A 21,420-nucleotide genomic window follows, 5' to 3' on the forward strand; every position below is an offset into this window, starting at 1 on the left:
CACTTCTTAAACATTTATTTAACGTAAGTTTGAAAAGTCAAACGTTCCCCACCAAATGGAAAATAGCAAGGGTAATTCCCATTCTCAAAAGCGGTTCTAAATTAAAGGTATCTAACTACCGTCCTATTTCCATCCTTAATGGTTTTTCTAAAATATTTGAAAAAATTATCTTTAAATTCTTAAATTTCCCAATTAAAAACCGACTATCTCCTTCACAACATGGTTTTAGAACTGGTATGACCACAGCAACCAACCTTGTGTCCTTTCTGAATCCTATTTATTATGAGGTAACGAATAGGGGTCAGGTAGATGCCTGCTACTTTGACCTTGCGAAGGCATTCGACACTGTTAATCATGATATTTTACTCAGTAAACTTGCTAAATTTGGTTTATGTGGCAATTTTGTAACCTGGTTTTCCGACTACCTTCATAATAGATGTTTTTTTGTTTCCATCAACAACAGTTATTCTTCATATTTTAATTTTCCATCTGGGGTCCCGCAGGGTGGCACTCTCTCTCCATTACTTTTCAATATTTTCATTGATGATATTACATTTGTACCTAAACATTCGAGTGGTGTATTGTTTGCCGATGATTTTAAAATTTCCAGAAGTATTAACTCTATCAATGACTGCTTGTTACTTGAAATTGATATACATGAAATTAATAAATGGTGCTTATTAAATTTAGTAACTCTTAACACAAGTAAAACAAAAATTATCTCCTTCACTAGGAAATATCATCCTGTAAAATATGATTATGTTCTTAACAATAAAATAATCCCAATCACTTCTTCTATAAAAGATTTAGGTATACTACTTGACTCAAAATTATATTTTCACTTGCATGTAAATTTCTTAGTTACTAGTTCAAATAGAACATTAGCATTAATCAAATATATTACGTTCTATGCTACAAACAGTGACTCTCTTCTTTGTCTTTATTTATCACTTGTTAGATCTAAGTTAGAATATTGTTCAGTTATTTGGAATTCAATTAATCCTTCCGATAGCAATAAATTAGAATCCATTCAGAATAAATTTGATAAAATAATTAAACTTAAAAACTTCTCTCAGATTACTATGGATTCTCTTTCTGAACGCCGTATCTATCTGGATTATGTATTTATTAAAAACTGTTACTGTTCAAAATTAAATTGTAAGTCCATTCTTGATAATACTGGCATTAGAATTCCCCAATTTAACAGCCGTTTAACTTCTACCTTATGTACATACCATAAAAAGATTGATATAATTTTTCGACTCATTTCTAATTTCAATAAAATTGATCATCTTAATCTGTGAAAGTGTAGCTAGGTAATAATATTTTTTTTTTTTTAAATTAATTTTTACATAAGCCTGCAATTAGTAATTTCATTATAATGTAATGTCTATGTTTTGTATTTCTTTTTTGCATTTTATATTTTGATGTTTATTTTTAATAGTTTTACTTATTTTAACTTTACTTGTTTGTTTGTATTTTGTTTGTATTGTTTATATGTTGTCCTTGTATATATGTGTTGTGCCCACCGCTAAAGCCCTCGGCTGTTGGTGGGCATGTTACAATATTAAATAAATAAATAAATAAATAAATATGAAAATTGAAAATATACAGAATAAATTAATAAATATTATTTTTCAAAAACAACTTCCTCTACCCAATCTGATATCTCTCTCAAGTCGAAGAGAATTACTTGACTTTATTTTTATTAAAAAATGTTATACTAACAAATTAAACTGTAAATATATACTTGACAACACCGGTTTAAGAGTACCTCCTTTTAACAGTCGTTTAACTTCCACTTTATGTACAGTTAACAGAAATAATGATACACCAATCCCTCACTTAGCACGACTAATTCGTTCCTAAAAATGTTCGTGTTAATCGAAATCGCGTATTCTGAAGCATTAGTCCCCATAAATATAAGGCTAAATTATTTAATGTGTTCCAAGATGTGTAGGGAAGTAATCTTTACATAATATAAATGCGTAGAATAATACTTGAAAATGCATATGTCATATCATTTATCTTTTTAAGCCTACCACCGAATACGTTAGATAAAGAAAACATGGCACAGTGTAACGGGAGATAAGTGGTAACATATTTACCGTCAGTCAGCAGGTTGGCTTGCCCGCCCAGGCGTGACCTTCAACACGCGCGCGCGCGTCTGTCTGCCTGCTGTTGCAAGCAGCTGGATCCTTTGTTATTACGTTTAAAACTTAACAACATTAAAACACTTTTATGAAATTAAGAACCGGTTTTATATAACTTTAAAACACACAGCCATATGTAAACATTTAATTTGTTATGCACACCTCTTATAAAAGCGGCTATGTAAACAAATCAGTTAACAGATAAACAGATTTAGATTTTCCCTAGAGCACAAACATAACATTAAAATACGGGTACACTCCCTATTTAACGCGGTTGTCGGGGGACATAACTTTTACCCGCGTTGTTGCATAACCGCGATGTTTCGATGTGACCAAGGTCAGAAGGCATAAAACACCGCCTGTGTTCTAATAGGTCGGCAAGCACGCACAGTATAGACATCCCGCCTTTGTGCGGACTTTGCATCCGCAGTTTCCACTAAACACGGGTGAAAAATAAAAATAATAAATTTTAAAGATAAATATTAAATGTTGAATTGTTTTTATTTTTCCGCGTGCCGCGCACAGTTTGTCGCACGGCCTACGAGCGCGCCACACGCCGCCATACACACGTGCGGCACACAAGCTGCTGCTGCCAGTCTCGTGGTGTCAGCCACAGTATCTGCTTCGTCAGTGTCCGTAACAAAGTAAGTGCAGTGTGTGCGGTTACACACGATTCTGTGGTCAAAGTCTTCTAAAAAGAAAGGCCGTAGTGATACTTCAAACCGAATATGAATCGCAAAGTACCGAGTTTGATTGACAAAATAAAAATTCTAGATTTACTTACAGATAGCTTGTCTTTTGTAGAAGCAGGCCGCAGATACAGGAAAAAAACGATTCTAGCATTCGTACAATAAAAAATAAAAAATTGTCTATCGTGTCAAGTGGTTAAACTTTATTATCCATGCTTACAGTAAATTATAAATGGTCACATGTGGGAAACAAAAATTGCGCCAATTTAATTTTAGCGCAATCAGTGACGCCGTATTAAAAACCGTGTTAAACTTTGTCTTTACTTATTTCACCAAATGCTGTGTCGAGTTGCTGAGTGTGTGTGGCTCGGATCGGCAAGTGTTATATTCCCCAGCCTCTGGTTAAAGGTCGGGTGACCGCTACACATAAACATTTCCGGGACTTGTTTACTACCTCACGGCAAAAGTGGTACAGTATGGTTCACGTAAATATTGGACCACTGGGAATTCCTGGGCAAAGATTAAAAATACGCTAGCCGATTTACTTTACTATTTAATGTTAAAACATTATACCAAAGTAAAAAGATGAACTTGTATAATACAATGAATTACCCAATAATATTACGTCTGTAGGTTTAAGTTGTAACAAAACATTTATATACAGATGTCCAGTAAAGTACCAATTAAGATTCTGGAGTGGAATTTTAAACACCGGACTACCTGATTTTGCCTTGTACGCAGCGACGCTGCTCAGTCAAGTGACTCATGCTCTGCCTGTGTGCTGCGTGAACACATTCCCTCCCCCACTCCCCCTGGTGTTTCTGCCCGCTCTAATCTCTACCTCTCTCCATGTTCTCGGCTCGTCTCTCCCTACCCAGCGCTTGCCGACAACCAAGTCTATCCAACATCAATCCCCAGCCGAGTCACGCTGGATAATGTCGCTGGATGGTGGGCTTTATCAGGTCCCCTGTCCGATGCTTCATTTGTGAGATAAAGCGACGTTAAGAACTAGTGTTTCAGAAAATATCACTGGGCTGGATTGGACCATAATTTGAAAACCCTACAAGATAGAGGAATAATGTACGGAGATATCTTGTTTAGAATTTTACTGCGGACATTTTCTACGCCTAGGCTTTTTTCTGCCCGATGCTTAGTTTGTTAGTTACAACGCAAAATATCCTAATCGGCTGTCAACCATTTATTCCATTATTATTATTATTCATTTCTGACTGGGGGACATGGTTTGACCCGCGATATACCCGATTCTGCGATCAATCGGGGCGCGATATGCCGGGAGTTTACTGTATGTACAATATGTACATATACAAAACATAAAAGTTAGTTAAATATTTTCTGGGGTGAAATTAACACTATCATCTTGCTTTTTTTTTAAAAAACGTGTCCAATTTCATCTGCTTTGGTTTCTGTACGGTACGGCCTGTTCTGCAGCCGGGCATCAACGGTACGGCCTGGTCTGCGGCCGGGCATCAACAGTACGGCCCGGTGTTTGTTTATCTGCGTGCGCATCTCTTTCCCCTCGCATTCCAAACCACTCTTCCCCCCTCGAATTCCATACCTGACGTCGCGTCGTTTCCGAGATTTTTTTTAGCCCGTGGCGATTTCGTGCTAACTGAAATTTACAGACGTGCTATTCGAGACTAGGGCAGTAAAATTTACATCGTGCTAACTGAATTCGCATTAATTGAAGACGTGCTATGCGAGGGATTGGTGTATTATCTTTAGGCTAATAACCAATTTTAATAAATTTGATAAAGACTTTAATTATTTTCCTTAGTTCCTAATGATCATATGTGTTTTAGTTCTGTATTGTCTAAATTGTAACGTTTGATTTTTGTTTTATTGTCTTTCGTTATGTGTGTTTTGTTTTTATATGTATTATATTGTATTGTTTTGTGTTTTTCATTTATGTTTATTATTGTGAGTGTATATGTATCTATTTGTGTGCCAACCATTAAAGGCTTTTTCCTGTTGGTTGGCATGTTACAATTACAAATAAATAAATAAATAAAATAAATAAATAATGATGACATGTAGCTGGAACGGAGGACAGTTTGAGAATGTTTGCGGATGATTGTGTGGGGTAGGTGGTGGGGAAAGGGGTACATCGGCAAGGGAATCTGATGAGGCTGGAACGACAAACACAGGAGAAAGGGATGTTATTGAATGTTGGAAAGACAAAGATGGTTAGATTCACGAGGAAGAGAAAGGTAATGAGGGAAGTATATAGCTGTGAAGGGCAGGAAACAGAGTAGTAATAACCTGGCTCAGCAGCAGCTGTGTGCCTGTGGTAAAGGAGCGAAGAAGGTGCAGTGTAGAGCGGTGAGGTGGGTTATGGGTATGTGTGGAAAAGGGAAGGGCAGATGAGCAAGGAGTTGGAGTTGGAATCATTACAGGGGAGGAGAAGGGTAGAAATGTTAATAAATAATTGTACTTAAAAATGTCCAATCATAAATCACTGGCACTTACAAATGTTCATTCTCAAGTCACTCAATGTCTGTCCAGTCTACAGTTCGCACTCCTCACTGGAGCTAGGCTCAACAATGGTTCGCCCCCTTACTTCGTGCCTGTCCCCACACACAGTCTCGCGCCACTCAGTCGCTGCACTCTCACGATCCAGTCGAAGTTCAATCTTGCCACTCTCGGTGGAGGGGGGAGGGGGGGGGGTCTCTCACCCTTTTCGTCGATGTTGCACTGCCCTCTGCTCATGGAACTCTCGGAACTCTGGAACTGTCACAGGGAACTGGCTTGGAACTCTCGCGGCACTCGTCTCGGGACTGTCGCGGGATTCACGCGGTACCCATTGCAGAACTGGCTCGGAACTAGGCACTCGCACTGCACTCGTTGCAGGACCTTCACGGAGGCCCGCGTCTTTCCAGAACTGACGAGAGCAGCAGTGATGAGTTGCATCATCCCGGGCCGACCCTACGCCCGAAACATTGAGAATAATGTCGCTTGTTCACGCCACTCCGTGGAATTCCCCAAGAATGCTCAGCGATAGACAACAGCGCCGAGGGATGACGATATGTCGGGAGCAGAGGGGGTAGGGGGGCAGTGACGACCCTTACGTCAGTGGACGGCGCATGATGCCAGTGGCTGTGCACGGCCGCCAGCTAGCTTCGAACCTGGCACGTGTTGCGATCCTCGGGATCGTAACAGTATTTTTAACGTAGCTAATATAACCAAATGTTCAAACAATTCTACAGTATTTTCGATGTACATAACTAACCATGCGATAAAACTGTGAACCATTTGAAGTATAAAAATACCCTCCTAGAGAAAGATTTCAAAAAATGTCTGCAATTGAAAAACGTCTTAATTGGAATCAGAACTAAATGAATATTGTGAAACTGCAATAAAAATTGTGAACTAAATTCATCCCTATTTTTATGTAAAAAAAAATGGTTTATAAAAGTATGATAGCTGTCATTTAAATAGTTAAAATTAATTTTTGAAACTGAAAGTGGTACAGCAACATAATATACTTTTATTGTACTATCATTGATCATGGTCCTGAGATAAAACAAGACTACGATACACACTTCGAGACCTCAGTTTTGTGTGCATGCACATAAGAGCCAATACTTTGTTCCAGTGAAGTACTGTGAGTTCCGGCGCATCTTCGCAGAAGGAAGGAACGAGGATGCAGCTGCACTGTTGGTGCATCTCCTGGATTCACGTCTCGCTCCCAAATTGTAAGCATGTTTGTGTGTGTATGTGTGATCATCGTGCACGAGGCTGCACTTACGGTCTTGTCAGTTATCACGTTGAATGGTTTTTGTGTTTCCATTTAGCTATGTAATTTTAACCAGGGCAAGCCCAGCAGTTACTATATTAAAGTTTTGTTAGGTAATAATGTTTTGCTTTCTTGCTAAGCATTGAAACTTGGGACTTTCTGTGCACAACATCACAACATGCTGGGACAAGATTATGTTGTGAATTTCTATAAAACTGAAATAACCCAGCAAAGCATGTCGGTACACCACATTACACTGAAATGTTAGTAATAAACACAATTACCAAAATGCAATGAAAATCATACATCAATCAGCAACTTGTTTCCTTCAAGGGGCATAGTTTCTCCCCGCAGTAAGCCTAAACCGAATCTGCCAGAAAGTCATTACCTCGGGGAAGAGGCATAGCCCGCCCGGTGCCCCAATTACCCGGTCACACCATCTGTGTGGCGAGTGAACAGAGCAGCCAGCCCACAGTCCTATCAGTGAAGTCCTAAAATTTTATTTCAAAAACCCTGGAAAATTTTGACATGTGACATTACCATCATTGTGGAAGAATAACACAGCTTAGATTCCTCCCTAACCTACAATGAACCAAAACAATGGCAACAGCTTTATTTTAGTTAAAACTTAATATTGTTGCTTTACATTAATCTCGGATAGTATCTATTTGTATTCAACATTCTTTATTACATATATGTACCTCATTGTTTACCCTTGGAACTAAAACAAATTTGTATTACGTAATAAACATACTTTTGTATTTAACACATCACTAAGCATTTCTTCGGACTGTAAAAACCACTTTCTATTAATAAGGTTTTTACTAAAGTGTTTCCACTGTATCCTTGTTCTGTGTTGTGTGTTACCTGTGCTGAAAATGAGCCTTAAGGTGACCTCCTGGCTGGGTGTTCATGGTCGCCAAGGGTGACAACTGGCCCGTGCCTCTCGCACATCTTTGCCTCAACGTGTCAACGTGTTAGGCACCAAACTAACATGCAGTGTTTGGATTGGTAATGCACCTCTGTGGGCCTTGCATTTTAAAGTGGAATATTAAAGATGAAGGCTCCCTGCATGTTCTTATACGACTAACAATACAGTATAACTAATTTTGCATACATAAAAAGGTACTTGAAATCACTTGTTTTAGCCTTTGTCACTGTCGGAAAAATACATATTAGAAACTAAACCAGACAATAAAACTTGTACAAGCAAATGGATTGGTTCTTACATGCTATTAATAAACAGACACTTGAATAAATCTTGAGTGGTTAGTAAATGGTGTGTTAAGGCTAAGATTTTGAGTTTCTCCCGAGCGCGCAGAGGAACAATACCCTACAACACATGTAGTTCCAAAATCCTCGATAGAGAGCAGTAGCTGTACGGATGAGCTATGGATGTGTGAGGGGGGTGGTGGTGGAGGAGTAGGAGGATAGAAGGCGCTTTTCTAGAATTCCTTATCGCCCAGCGAGGTGTCATGTTCTTCGAGCCTGAAAGGGGGGATGGGGGAAGCCAGCCAACTGCCTGCCTCGTAGAGAAGTAAAATTTTAGCTCTGTCTTCTCTGTCAATTCTCCCCAGACTTCTTCAACCGCTCGACCCTCAAAGTGTGTAACAGAATAAAAATTACTATTTTCGATAAATTTCATTTATAAACCCGTAAGTAACCGTATGCAACCCAGCATAATTATAATAAATATTATTTTGTGCATACATATGTAAACAAATATAAAGAACACTTCACATAATATGTGAAGTGTTCTTTATATTTTTTGCCATTGGTATATTATACGATAAACATATTGTACGTTTTACAGCCGTGGGTTGGTGGCGAAACTCTCAGATTTGGTCTCTTCTGCAAGTTATGCAAGATCAAGTTTTTAGTTATTTTTTATAACATATTCAACTAGTTTGAAATGCTTATACTAAATATGCTAATCCATGAGATGACACAAGAACTCTTGTACACAACTGACCACTACAATCAGTGAGGTTGGCCAGTAATGCAGTTTTCCTTCCCTTAAAAAAAATGTTTTGTTATACAGTGGAACATGGCAATTATGTTCCCGCGAATAGCGTTTTCCGGTCAATTAAACCATTTTTTGCTGGTCCCGCCATTTGTCCTATGTTTACAATACATTACATTTCCTCTAATCACATGGTAAAATCCAATGCCTTCCCGTGATATACACCGTTGTTGTCATTGAATAAAGCGCTTTTTGTTACGTGTTGCCAACCGCAACTGTAGTAAGAATACATATTCCATTTCGATTCTATCGATTCCTCGAACAAAGTATCGTTCTGTTACGTCCATGCATGTTGTGCACTACGTCGCAAATGGCAATTCGGGTGCTTTTATTGTTACAAAATTTTTTTCGTTCTTCAGATTGTTCCGTGTAGTGAAAGGAACATGTCCGCGTAGCACATACGTGTACAATTTCTCGCTCCTTGGCAAATGTTGGCAACACTACTGTGAACCGCTGTGTTTGTGTGTTGGTTTGGTACCACTGATTCTGGGCTTTATTTTTGTTTACCTTGACGTAAATTTTCGCGCTTTATTGACACGTTCTACAGATAATTTATTCACGTTTGTGATTTAATTTTCGCAATATCCATGCAATGGCGAGTATCGTGAAAGAAACGCTTTAACAGTTGAGCAAAAATGTAATATTTTGAGTTAGTTTGACAACAACGTTGGATCACGTGTGGCCTTAGCCAAGGCATTGGATATTCCCGTGTCTACATTAAACACAATTGTTCGTAATCGAACATCAATCGAAAATGCCGCAGAACAAAGTGGACCAATGGCAAAAAAAAATCAAAACTGTGAAGGTGTCCAAATACTAAGAACTGGACGGCTTAGTTAAGGAGTGGTTTGATGCTACACGGGCAGCAAACATTCCAGTGGACGGCAGGTTGATTCGCGAGAAAGCAACGCAGATTGCGGATCGCTTAGGCATTGAGTTTACCCCCTCAAATGGTTGGATTGATGGGTTCAAAAAGAGATATAATGTTGTGTTCCATAATGTTTGCGGTGAAAGCAAGTGTTTATCTGGAAACAGTTGAACACTGGAAAAACACTTTGCCAGATGTGTTGAAGGGTTATCACCCTAAGGACATATTTAATGCCGATGAGACCGGTCAAGTTGTTAAATGTTAGGCCTATAACATATTTTTACTTAAGTTTTGAGATTGCCATTAACTACTCAAGTTAATTGCAAACAAAAATAATACCTATAGTTATTGTTGTAAAACTTTATTACAGCAAGCGTTTACTTGAAGAATTATAGATATCTTCGTGAAGTTTTTAGTAAAATTTTTTTTTCCCCTCAATTACACTTTTCCCCCGAATAACACCATTTTCAGTTTTCCCCTTGAAAAGTGTAATTCAGGGGTTCCACTGTATACTGTATGATAAAGGTTTTGCGCTTATACAGGTTTTCTTGCTTTACACATTTTGTCACAGTTACACATATGATTGAACATCTAATTACGTGACTTTCTGTTGTAAAGTGATATTTTTTGATATATGATTAAAATTTATAGTTTTCTGTACGGCGATATAAAAGATGGCCTTTTTATACAAGCAATTTATATTTGTAGCTAAATACATATATGTCCACAAAATATTGCAGCTTATTGCGCTAATTTTAGTTGTTTGAATGTATTATGCATGTAAGTACATATACACGAGGATAGAGCTGAAGCATTTGTTGGTTTACTTTTCTTAGCCGACCTGCAGCTTGTGGCTTTCGATGATCCCTTAATTTTTATTTATCATGTATGTATGATGTTTGAAATCTATGTCATTAGTTGCTCAATGTCCCTGGCATTCGTTCTTTTAAAAATACGTAATTAAAATTTACAAAATAAGCTATTGTGTAGTAATTTATTATTGCAACATAAATATTGGTGTAAGTATAATTTACGGCCGTCACGTCTGACGAAATGGAGAAGCACCTTCATTCTATCCCTACGGGTGACGTCAACCATCACCGGTAGTTCTCCTTGTAGCTATTTATTTACTGCAGTTCGGATAGGCACTAAGTAACATATGTTGTAATTGTAATTAATAATTACTATTTCTATAATTAAAATTTAACTCTGAAAGGGTCACAGACCTTTACCACGAACCGCCTTCGCTACCCAGTAAGGAGTGTCGGAATGAAAATATGTAGGGATTAGGCTAATAGTCATAGGTAACAAAAGAATATTTTAGAGGTAGCTAGATAAAGTGATAGGCGAAGAGTAGTAATTCCCCCTGCCCCCAAAAACGCTAAAAAAAAAACAACGAAAAGGCAGTCATGGGGACTGTCGACAAAAGTGAAAACTTAAAACTTTATTTTAAAATATTTGATATGACATCATTTCTACATAAAATGTACTTAAGGGCTCGGTTCAAGGTCACGGTTGTGATTCTGTCCCGCTGGAGAGCGCTAGTAGTCATGATCAGTTGAACACTCGTTATCACAGACATATATTCTTCCCGGGTGCCGCTGTCATCCGGGTAGAAGCGGGGGGGGGGGGGGGGGGGGGGACACGATAATTGCAACGCGGTGTTGCCAAGCGTTATCTGACACGTGACGCTCGCACCAAGGGCTATGGGCTACCGAAGACAGGCGGTTCCGCGGTCGCTCTGCTAGCTATCCGAGGGCAGCTAGGCAGTGCCTTCTGCTTCCGAATGGGCCCCAATTGGCGGCGTGTGCTATTTGCTTGCTGGTTTAACCATGGATATATTGAATAGCAGTCCGTGGACCATTTGGCCGGCTGGTGGGAAAGGCAGTCTGGTACGATTAAGGAAAAGTTAAATAGAATATTACCTACAAAATTATATTCAAATTAAAAAAACACAGAACTAAGGGCAAAATCCTAATATAGTGATTCAAGAATTAAAACAGAATTATTTTTTTGTATATTTTCAGTTTAAAGTTATTTCCATAAAGGATATATATATTTATTTCAATGGTTTCGATTTTTGCAAACAATATTTTAATAAGTTAACGTAACTTTTTTTAGTTTCCTGATATCATCATCCAATCGGTTTTAAGTACAATAAATATTTGATACATTCAGCAAAATACGTACCGTTTGTTTGTTTTAAATGTTACTATATTTATATAAATTTGAAATTGTACCGTATTAAACTAACACTGGATTAAAAAGAATATGTTGTGTGACAAACAGAAATTATTCAGTGCAATATATACTAATCCAGGCTAATACTTTTTTACCAATAAAAAATTTATATCTTTGAGGCATATTGACTCGCGTTTTGATTAGGCTGGGACAATATGTTACAAAACGCAAGCAGAATTAATAATAAATAAACATTTTAGCATTTTTTCTACAGTTTATTTTCTTCTCGTGGTTCCGGGTTATAAATGTCCAGAACATTTAATGCAATACTTTACTTGACCCAATATTTTTCACCCAAGATATATGTAGCCCGCGATTGCCTTGAGATCCTTACAATCTGGAGCCTCGGATTATAGCTTATATTGGACACAAAAATATTTCCTTCATTGCTGCGATGAACTTCCCCGTTTTTCACAGTCATTCAAAAGGAAACTTGACATTTGACCACTGTAAACGTAATCACTGCTTTATATTAACATAATTCCGTGTAAACAATTTAGTATTTATCGAAATAATTTAGGCATTAAATAAATAACGCCCAAAAGTACCTTCTGTACTTTGAACCTCCGGAAAATCACGAATTCTACTCATTGAAAACGGAGACTTTACCACTCGCATCGGAACTACACATGCAGGTTTTATTTAATTCCAATAAATGTTTGATGTAAACTTAACCACGCAATGTTATGATTTATTTTCATTACCTACTTTCATTTTCTTACTAAATGAATATGACTGAATTATGCACAAATAATCAAATACCGAAGTGTCACGTTCATCCGACCTTTTCTTATCCAACATTTCGTATTATCCGACATCTCAAAAATAAAAACTATTCTATCGGAAACATAAACGACAATTTGTGTCATAATAATTTTTGTTGATCCTGACTCTAGGTACTGCAACTTATTATTCAGCCAGTAATTTTTGTTATTTTTTGGTTGTAAAAATGTTTATTAGGTTTGAAATGTTTAAAACATTAGCAAATTTTTACTTTTATAATGTTTTTATTGGCAATTCCCTATTAATCCGGCATTTTAACTATCCGACTTTCTGCTGACCCGTTTATGTCGGATAAGCGAGACACTACTGTACGACAACACCGGGATGGCCTCCACTGGGTGATTGAGGAGTCCCAGTGTGATGTAGGCGCCAGCAGTGCTGCTCTAGGGGCTGAGGTGAGCTGAGCGAGCAGGGGGCCGAGGTGGTGGACATGCCTAAGCCTCTGTGCATAGCCGGAGCTCTAGCGGCTTTTCCGATTGCGTATATGTCGTATCCATATCCACGCCCGTGGGGGCCCGGGGCGGCAGGGCCTTATGGCTAAGAGCGCCGGGTCAACAAAGAAAAGAGGGGAAACTCCTGAAAGGTCTATGTACGACCACACCAAATATGTATAATGATTTTGTTATAGGTATTCGATGAAACTCAAGCAATATTTAGTTTCCCAGGTAAACTTGTAGAGTTACAATGTAGATCGTAAAAAAAATATATATTTCACCATGGTGCAATTTTGGTTTGTGATTATTTGAAGTATCACAATTGATTTGTCTACTATTTATATCAAATATGATGTATTAATTACACTAGCTTTATGCTAAGTAAAAAATTGGCATTTCAAATATATAATTTCTCGTCAGTGTTGTAATGTTACACAAATTTCGGTAAGTAAATATAAATATTTACCGTGATAAATGTTTCAATTTTTCAAACATCATACATTTCACTGATTACAAAACCTAAATTCAATCACAGAATTTGATTTAGTCTCATATTACAATAAATACAGCTACAGCTTCCTTAAAAATAGAATAATTGTGGTAATAGTTTTAAGTTGTTTTCTAGGAATTGTAAGAGGCCTGAATCGGTCTGCACTTCAGAGTTAAGATAAATCTTCTACCTGTGTCGCTGTAGTTACTTCGGGATCAGGAGGCTGGAAGTGGGGTCAGTATAAGAAATACTGGAAAATTCGTGAACACAATGCACAGTGATACAAATAAGGCCACAACTGTGATTAATTAATTGCACAAGTACTGCGGTCTTCCTTACTTTACTCTCTAGTTTTGAGTTCATTTCAAAATCGTACTATATGGTAGCAACTCAATTAATAAACGTTACCCACTAATTTTGTGAAGCTACGTAGTAAATAATCAATATCCATGTTTAACTAGAGTAAGTCCTATAAAGAATACATTATTATCAGTTAAAAGTAATAGGAAATAAATATTCTAAAGACCATGACGAATTTCTTTTTTGAACTGAATGGTTCCTGCAGTGCACTGTCTTGTGTGCTTTTCTTGTAGGTTAATAAATATGGTATTACATATGAGGGTCTGAATATCCTGTTTCCTTGTAAATTTATCCATGAAGAACTCTCAATTTGGCTGTTTTCAACAATGAGGTTTGGTAAATGCTCATTAAAATCTTCACAAACAGCCGAACTGTAAAATAAAAATAAGAATAAAATGTGCTTAACAATAATAAAATAAGAAATTAGTACAAATACATATTTTAACTAAATTTTAAATACATTACTATTGTTAAGAAAGCATCCTTATTACACAGTTATGATTTGGCATTTGATTCGGAAATATTGTTTTCAGACAAATACGTGTTAATGATGCAAAATGGTCATGTTAATGAAATGTATCGCTACAAAACCTCGATATTGTATAATCCTATAATCTTATTAAACGTTTTTAGGGCTTAAAAAAACAAATTTTTTAAAATGATTATTAGGTCCGATTTTACTTAAAGACTTTATTATTAATTAAATGCTCAGGATAACATGCTATATTTTGTTCTTATGTTGAGAATGACAATGGAGAATATTCTGTATGAAAACTAAAATTATTCATAAAATGTTTGTTCACATCGTAATTATCACTGGAGACAATAATGATTCATTTAAGTGCATTTAAAGTAAATCTTAATTTCCGCATCGTAATAATGTAAGATGTAAACTAGCCCTATTATGTTAAAATTTTCCGTAGCAGGTTTCCTTTTAAAAACTTACTGAGATGTACATCTAAATAGCCTTAGTTAAATATTTATAATTGTTTAATTATTTCATGTATTAAAAATAGCAAGACGAATAGTGGAACGATAATAATGCTGTGGCTATCAGTCCTCGCGTATCTTTATATTATTACTTTTCTGTCGAGGTTTTCCCACTTCTATGCCCAAACACACAAGACCTTAAAAATCACAGTGAAAACCTACAGCTATAACGAACATTTCTCTACTTCTTAAAAATAAAAGTAACTATTTTGTAGTGTTTTCTTCTGTGTATAAAAAAATTAAGAAGTTGTGGTTCCCAGATAAAAATGAAATAGCTTCACACGAATTCTTAATTCACACTTTTTTCCAGCTCTATTTAATTCTATTTTAGCTTTTTAGCTAATTTCCTCAACTCTTTAAGCTCGAATATGTATTGCAGTTATATTTTGTATGCGCCGGCTTGAATATATGTTCCTTTTTGGGGTAAATAGTTATTTGCACTGATCTGACCTGAAGAATAAAATTTAATATACATTTAGATTTTAAATGCTCAGGCACATTATAAAATGTTCATAAACTAATTATATCAGTTAAATAGTTTGTTCATGTTTATCTTTTTCAAATACATGGTGAACAGCGTGCGCTGTGGATGTTATAAACAACATTTATTATTTTATTTAACAGTCTTAAATAAAAGATGGAAATATTCAGTTTACATATCTATTTACAATATTAAATGAGTTGTACAATAATTTAACTTGCTTTACATGTCATTTAAATGTTCAGTATTTTGAATATTATATATTCATAAATTAAGAGGTAAAAAAATCGCTGCTACTAATAACTGTCCAAGCAATGTCACAACGACTCATCCATCTAGTTGCTCACTCAGTGGTCCTCAGAAAAGCACTGTTCACCGTAGCTTAAATTGCCAACAGCTCGGCTGTAAGCAGACTATTACCAAGATAACGACTGGACATTGAGTCTGAAGTTCTTTGATGTGGTAATGCACAACATCGTGAAAATTCGCCCGCTAAGAAGTTTGGCGCAAATTATACTGAATATTATGGGAGAAAATAAACGTAATTGCAGTTACTAAGTGACCGCTTCACTACATAAACCTAAATGTAATATATATATATATATTTATTCCAGCCTCATGAACCATCTAAATTAACTTACAATTAACTTTCTTTAACATAGGCCTAATCAATGGCTACCATCTCGAAATTATTTTCAAGGGCCTGTCGAATTACTACAATTTCGTAAAAATAGTATGTAAAGAAAAATATTTTTTTCCTGTTGTTTGAATCAAATACAACCATGTTATAAAAAGAGCAAAATAATAACATTGTGCGTATTATAATTGTAGTCATTGGCAGGATTGGTATTACATTCTCTTGTAAGTAAGAAATTGTTTAACTGATAACAATGTATTAATATCCTACTTAGTAATATTCATTTTAAAACATCCAATATTTCAACTCCATTAATTTCAGCACTGACTAGTTAAAAAAAATTTAATACCTTATTTTATTTTACAGGTTCCCGTGTGCCTGCGGGTTTGTTAGGGCTCGGCGTATCAACGACCTAATCTTAGGAACACTAATGCCTAAATTTATTGGCCAATAAATGCACGACAATGGCCGCGAAAGCCGGCGGAATCTTTATTACTAATGCCTAAAATTTATTTCAAAATCTCTGATCCAGATTTAGACGTCCATAGGTTTTTTGATAGTTTAAATAGTTTCATCGCATTTTTATGCAGTAATTAAGCTTAGATAGTTTCTTGTGAAATTGTTGCTTTTCAACGCTCGCTCTTTACGTCTGCCAGTCGGGGGCGGATGGACAAATAAATTATATAAAAAAAATTATACAATTTTAACTAAATTCATGGCACACCCGAAATTCTGATCCAAATTCCTTCCAAAGGTACATAGCGACTTCAGCTACGGTCACCTGAAATAATACTGGGGAATATCGCATAGAGTGGTCATTTCATGTTGCACATTTAAACTGTATTCTTTCAATCTTTTAAAAAGGCTTGCTGAATTTATAGGCAGGCAAAATAATAAAACTTTAAAATGTGTATTGTTTTTCTTGTAAGGCTGCATTTACCATACACAACCTATAAGGCCAATAAAAACATTTTACAAATGAAATATATATTCATTTCCCGCTGGAAACCTTTAGCCCTAAGCCGGTTGTTCACTACAGAATTATATACTGTACTGACTGTGTTGATTTCAAAAGCATACTCTAGCCGTAAAACCCATAAAAATCATATGGACGAGTGGCCGCTATGCGCGTTAGAAGTGATGTATCAATATATGTAAGTGATAGGAGAATAATAATAATGTCTACGAATGTGTGGATTGTGTGCAAGTATGCAATTGAGCAAGTAGACAAATGCGCAAGTATTCATTTAAGCGAGTGTGCTATAATGCAAAATTTTCATTAAGCACCTCACTCCTGAGCCCTGTTCCCCTATCCTCCTTCGAGTACGACACTGCTGATAGTTACCCTGTAAGCGTTACGCTTTTGTTATGCTGATTACAACATCGCCTCATCTTACTTTACCAGCTGCAAAAAGGTTACAATTAAATTTTCTTAAAATAATTGTTGCATAATATAAATATATACCATTTACTTTGACGTTTAGGTGCTAGAAGAAGCTTCATTCGATTTTTCATGGACTTTCTACGGTGAGATAAAGGTCGCGAGATCTTGGAACACTTACGCCAATTTCTTCCCATGGATGTAGCGTAGCAACTGGAGAATTGAACAGAGGAACAAAAACACTTGAAGTGCGGGTTTACTGTCGCGGGACAGCTGATGATAAGGGGTGGATGAGGGGGAGATAGGCGAAGTGGCAACAAGGCCGTTCCTTCTCTGTTCCACGCGGCCCTTATCTCTTGTCCGCCGCCGGCGGAGCACGTCATATTACCAGCGTGCATTGCAGCCTATACATCAGGCACTTCCACAAAATACATTTGAAAATTTTGATGTTGCTTGTATATTTAACCAGATACATTGCCAAAGCCAAGGACTTTTCGTGAGATTGAGATGTGACCAACGTTGTTACGAGATTATTAAGGGGGTAGAACATACTGACTGATAATTGTGACAAAATTAAAACTTAATTTTACAATATCAACCTTAAAAAATTAAATTAAATTAAATTTTTTTTCGTAGAAATCTGTATGCTTATAATATCTACAATCTGGCTTTTGTTTTAGTTTTCTATTATAATAACTGACGGAATCGCGTGCATTTAAGTTTAACCTGTAAATCCATATCCCGCCATTCGGCTAGCATGGGCGTGAACCGAGCCCTTAAGAAAATGGTTTTGGTATTATATCACTTGACTAGCATGTCAGTGACACAAACCTATAAGTTTTGCCCCTACCAATAATAACTTCAAAATTAAAAGAAATTAAGTTTTATCATTGAAAAAAAAAAGAACTTAAATCCTTAAATAATCAACATTACTTCTCATAAATCAATAACCTGACATTTAAAGAAATATACTACGTAAATAAATAAACAACAACAAAAAACATAACCTCATTTTAACTACCTACAAAAAAAATAGCAAATACAATATTTACCACACAATAACGTTAAAATTTCCTTGAAAAATAAAAATAAAATGAAAAACTTGTAACTTTAAAATTAGAATAAACGAAGTTTTATCCTTGAAAAAGAAACTATAAACTTAAATCCACAAATAACCAACTTTCACTACGTAAATCACAACAGGTCGTAAAGTGTGGATTTCAGCTTCTGAATCTGAGGTTCTTGCGACTGTACTAGTACATCGTGAGCCTCATGCAAAAATCGTGAGAGTTGGCAGGTCTGAAATATATATAAAATTATGTTGGAGTCATCCGCAAAGCTAATGTGATACTTATTTTTACTGATTATTCTGCGTCATTCACGTATTCATTAATAGGACAGGACAATGCTTCCTTGGGCAACCCCAATAGTTTGGATATCAGAATTGACAATGTGGACCCAATCATTCAGGCTGAGCTGAATGGGTACTATATGCTTCATGTCATTATTATAATAATATAATAATTTGTGTATTTTTATACTATTCCCAGTTAAATTTAATTATTTTTACTCAATACATTATATTTTGATTAATCGTGTCAAATGCCTTAGATGCTTTACAAAAAATTCCTAGTGATTTATCATCAATTGCCTTGTAAGCTATAGGTATCTTTTTATAAAAAAATCAGGAAAAGCTATTTCAGTGCTTCTAGCTGTTGTAAATGTGATAGTATTTTATTATTTTGATACATATAATTTTAACACAGTGTTTAAATATTTTTGCGAAACTAGACGTAACTGCTATCAGTTGTTAATTTTATATATTGGATTTATTACCTTTCTTATGCAGAGAAATAGTTATTGTAGTTTGGAGATTTTATGGAAAGATTCCAATAGTAAAAGATGAGTTTATTATATAAAATAAAGAAACGTTTATACTATTACAAAACCAACAGATTATAAATTATAAAAATTAGTTTACTACACATAAATCACAGATTTAAAATTGCTAATATTACAATAACATTCAAAATATTGCGTGACCTGTTATTCACAGAGCGGACCATGGAGCGAAAGAGGACGCGTGTTGCTGTCAAAAGTAAAATAAAGAAAAAACATTTATGCTGTTTTGAAACCAAGTAATTCAAATGTGTTAGCAAACACTGCACGCTTGTAAGTGTACAACTGCTTCATTCGTATGGCACAGTTATACTAGTACATCTTTCAGATTCCTAACCACATAATTTTCCTAGTTTTCACTGATAGGTATCATTTCCGCTCTTTCATGTATAACATATTTTGAATGTATATTATATAATAGGTCACGGTTGGTTCAAGCAATAGGACTATTAATATAAATACAATAAATTTTGTCATGATAAAAAACTGATAGAAAATAAGATGTTAACAATTAAAATTCTACATAGGATCATCAAATCAAATCTCTGAAATATTTGGAAATAAATATTTCAATGTTCAATATAGTTCGAAGAAAATGGAAGAGTTTTCGTTAATTAACTTCTTTCTATCTTCAAAATATGACTTACTGTCACCGGCACAAGTTTTGTAGTCGATAGTTTCAAAGAAATCCTCTGCGATAGTTGGGACATCTAGCTGGCAAAGTCTAAACTCATCATGGAATACTGTGCCTGACGTCTAGCGGCGTAATGCTGAACTCACTCATTGCTTGAGCTACACGCGCCAGTTAAATAACAAGTTTTAAACTCAAGTAATTTAAATTCTGTACGGTACGTAAACATTTAAGCAATTTAGAATTGTTCAGTATACTTCATTTACATTGTGTGCAAAGCAAAAGCCGTGCACAGTTTTTATAAATACCTAATATTTATTTTTAAAATTTTCTTAGTAAAAATTTTATAAAAAAATATTTTTTTTAGAATTGTTTTTATCATATTTTAAATATTCAAAGCTTTCTTTACAAAACCATGTCTGTTACGATTGTTTACCTACAATGATATTCATAGGAGAAATAATTTCCCTGGTGGCTGCAACAGTCCCAGAACTCTGCATGCCATTTGGAGTCTAGCTGGGCAGCCACCTTCGGCTGGAATTTAAAAAATAAAATATCTCCTCCCTCCTTCCACAAACTCCAATCTCTTGTGTTCATGTGTTTAACTGTAGTTTTTTTTTGTGTGTTTATAATTTCCTTAGCAGTGTGTGCTTTGTGTTACAGATAAATATCATGCTTTTTCACAAATAAAATGAGCTATTCTCATAATTAAGTTCATATCTGTAGGCTCATCTTAAAATAAATACCAGCACTTGCTGGGTGTTGTTTAGTGAGCATGTGAGGTGGTTGCAGCTTCTGGGGCCGGCTCATATCCGACGTGCTGCCGTTGCTGCGCTGCGTGGTGCTGAGCCCGGAGCAGACCCTGGCCGTGCTGCGCGTGATGGAGGAGACGGAGAGCGCAGATGAGGCTGTGCTGCAAGAGGTGCGCGCAGCCCTCAACAGGAACCTGGGCAGAGCTCACGTGCAGCAGTTCACGGCTAGGGAGGAGGGCGAGCGCATTTACATCTAGCTGCCTCAACAATAAAGTTATTTTGATTTGTAGAACAATGTGCTTCATTTCTTCTCTCCCTATCCACTCTCCCTGCTGCACCCCTGGCGCTACTCACTCGCCTGCATCGCGGCACAGTCCCGCCAAGGGGTCACATCCTCTTCGCTTCACTGTCCTCGTAGTAGCCCGTACAAGTGTCGGGTCATTGAGGCCAAGTTGCAAGGTGATTGGTGTCTTAACACGCCACTTCCACTTCCCTCGGACGGGGCGGGCCTGTTTGTGGAGCTGACTGGCCTGACTCATCGTCTTGTCCCTAGCTCGGTCGTAACACTATTCATAGTACAGTAATATACCATTTATAGTGAGAAATAACTATAACAGCAATTTATCTATTTACCAGTCTAAAATGAATGTTTTCATTGCAGCAATTTGAAACAATTTTAAATTGTTACTTCATGAAGATTTAAGGATTATACATTTAAGATTAGCCTGAAGTCAACTTTAGACATTTTCAATGCCATAGCAATGTGGGCTACTGTTACAAGTCGGGAAACAGGTCCAAAAAGCATAGTCCAATTAACTAGTTTTATTTATCAACCAATATTAACTATGTTAATT

At 36.2% G+C, this 21,420-nt stretch overlaps 1 protein-coding gene across 1 annotated transcript in view; it reads left to right on the forward strand.

Moving 5' to 3' along the window:
* The window catches only part of LOC134538552 (nuclear pore complex protein Nup85), an 89,309-nt gene extending 68,454 nt beyond the window's left edge, over positions 1–20,855 (forward strand). The window contains exons 11-12 of the mRNA XM_063379971.1: positions 6,456–6,555; positions 20,607–20,855. Of these exons, the coding sequence (XP_063236041.1) occupies positions 6,456–6,555; positions 20,607–20,823 (317 nt within the window). The 3' untranslated portion in view covers positions 20,824–20,855. The remainder of the gene's footprint in view (positions 1–6,455; positions 6,556–20,606) is intronic.
* The last annotated feature ends 565 nt before the right edge of the window (positions 20,856–21,420 follow it).

The sequence above is a fragment of the Bacillus rossius genome, chromosome 13 (genome assembly GCF_032445375.1).
Source record: "Bacillus rossius redtenbacheri isolate Brsri chromosome 13, Brsri_v3, whole genome shotgun sequence".
NCBI classification, from domain to species: Eukaryota; Metazoa; Arthropoda; class Insecta; order Phasmatodea; family Bacillidae; genus Bacillus; species Bacillus rossius.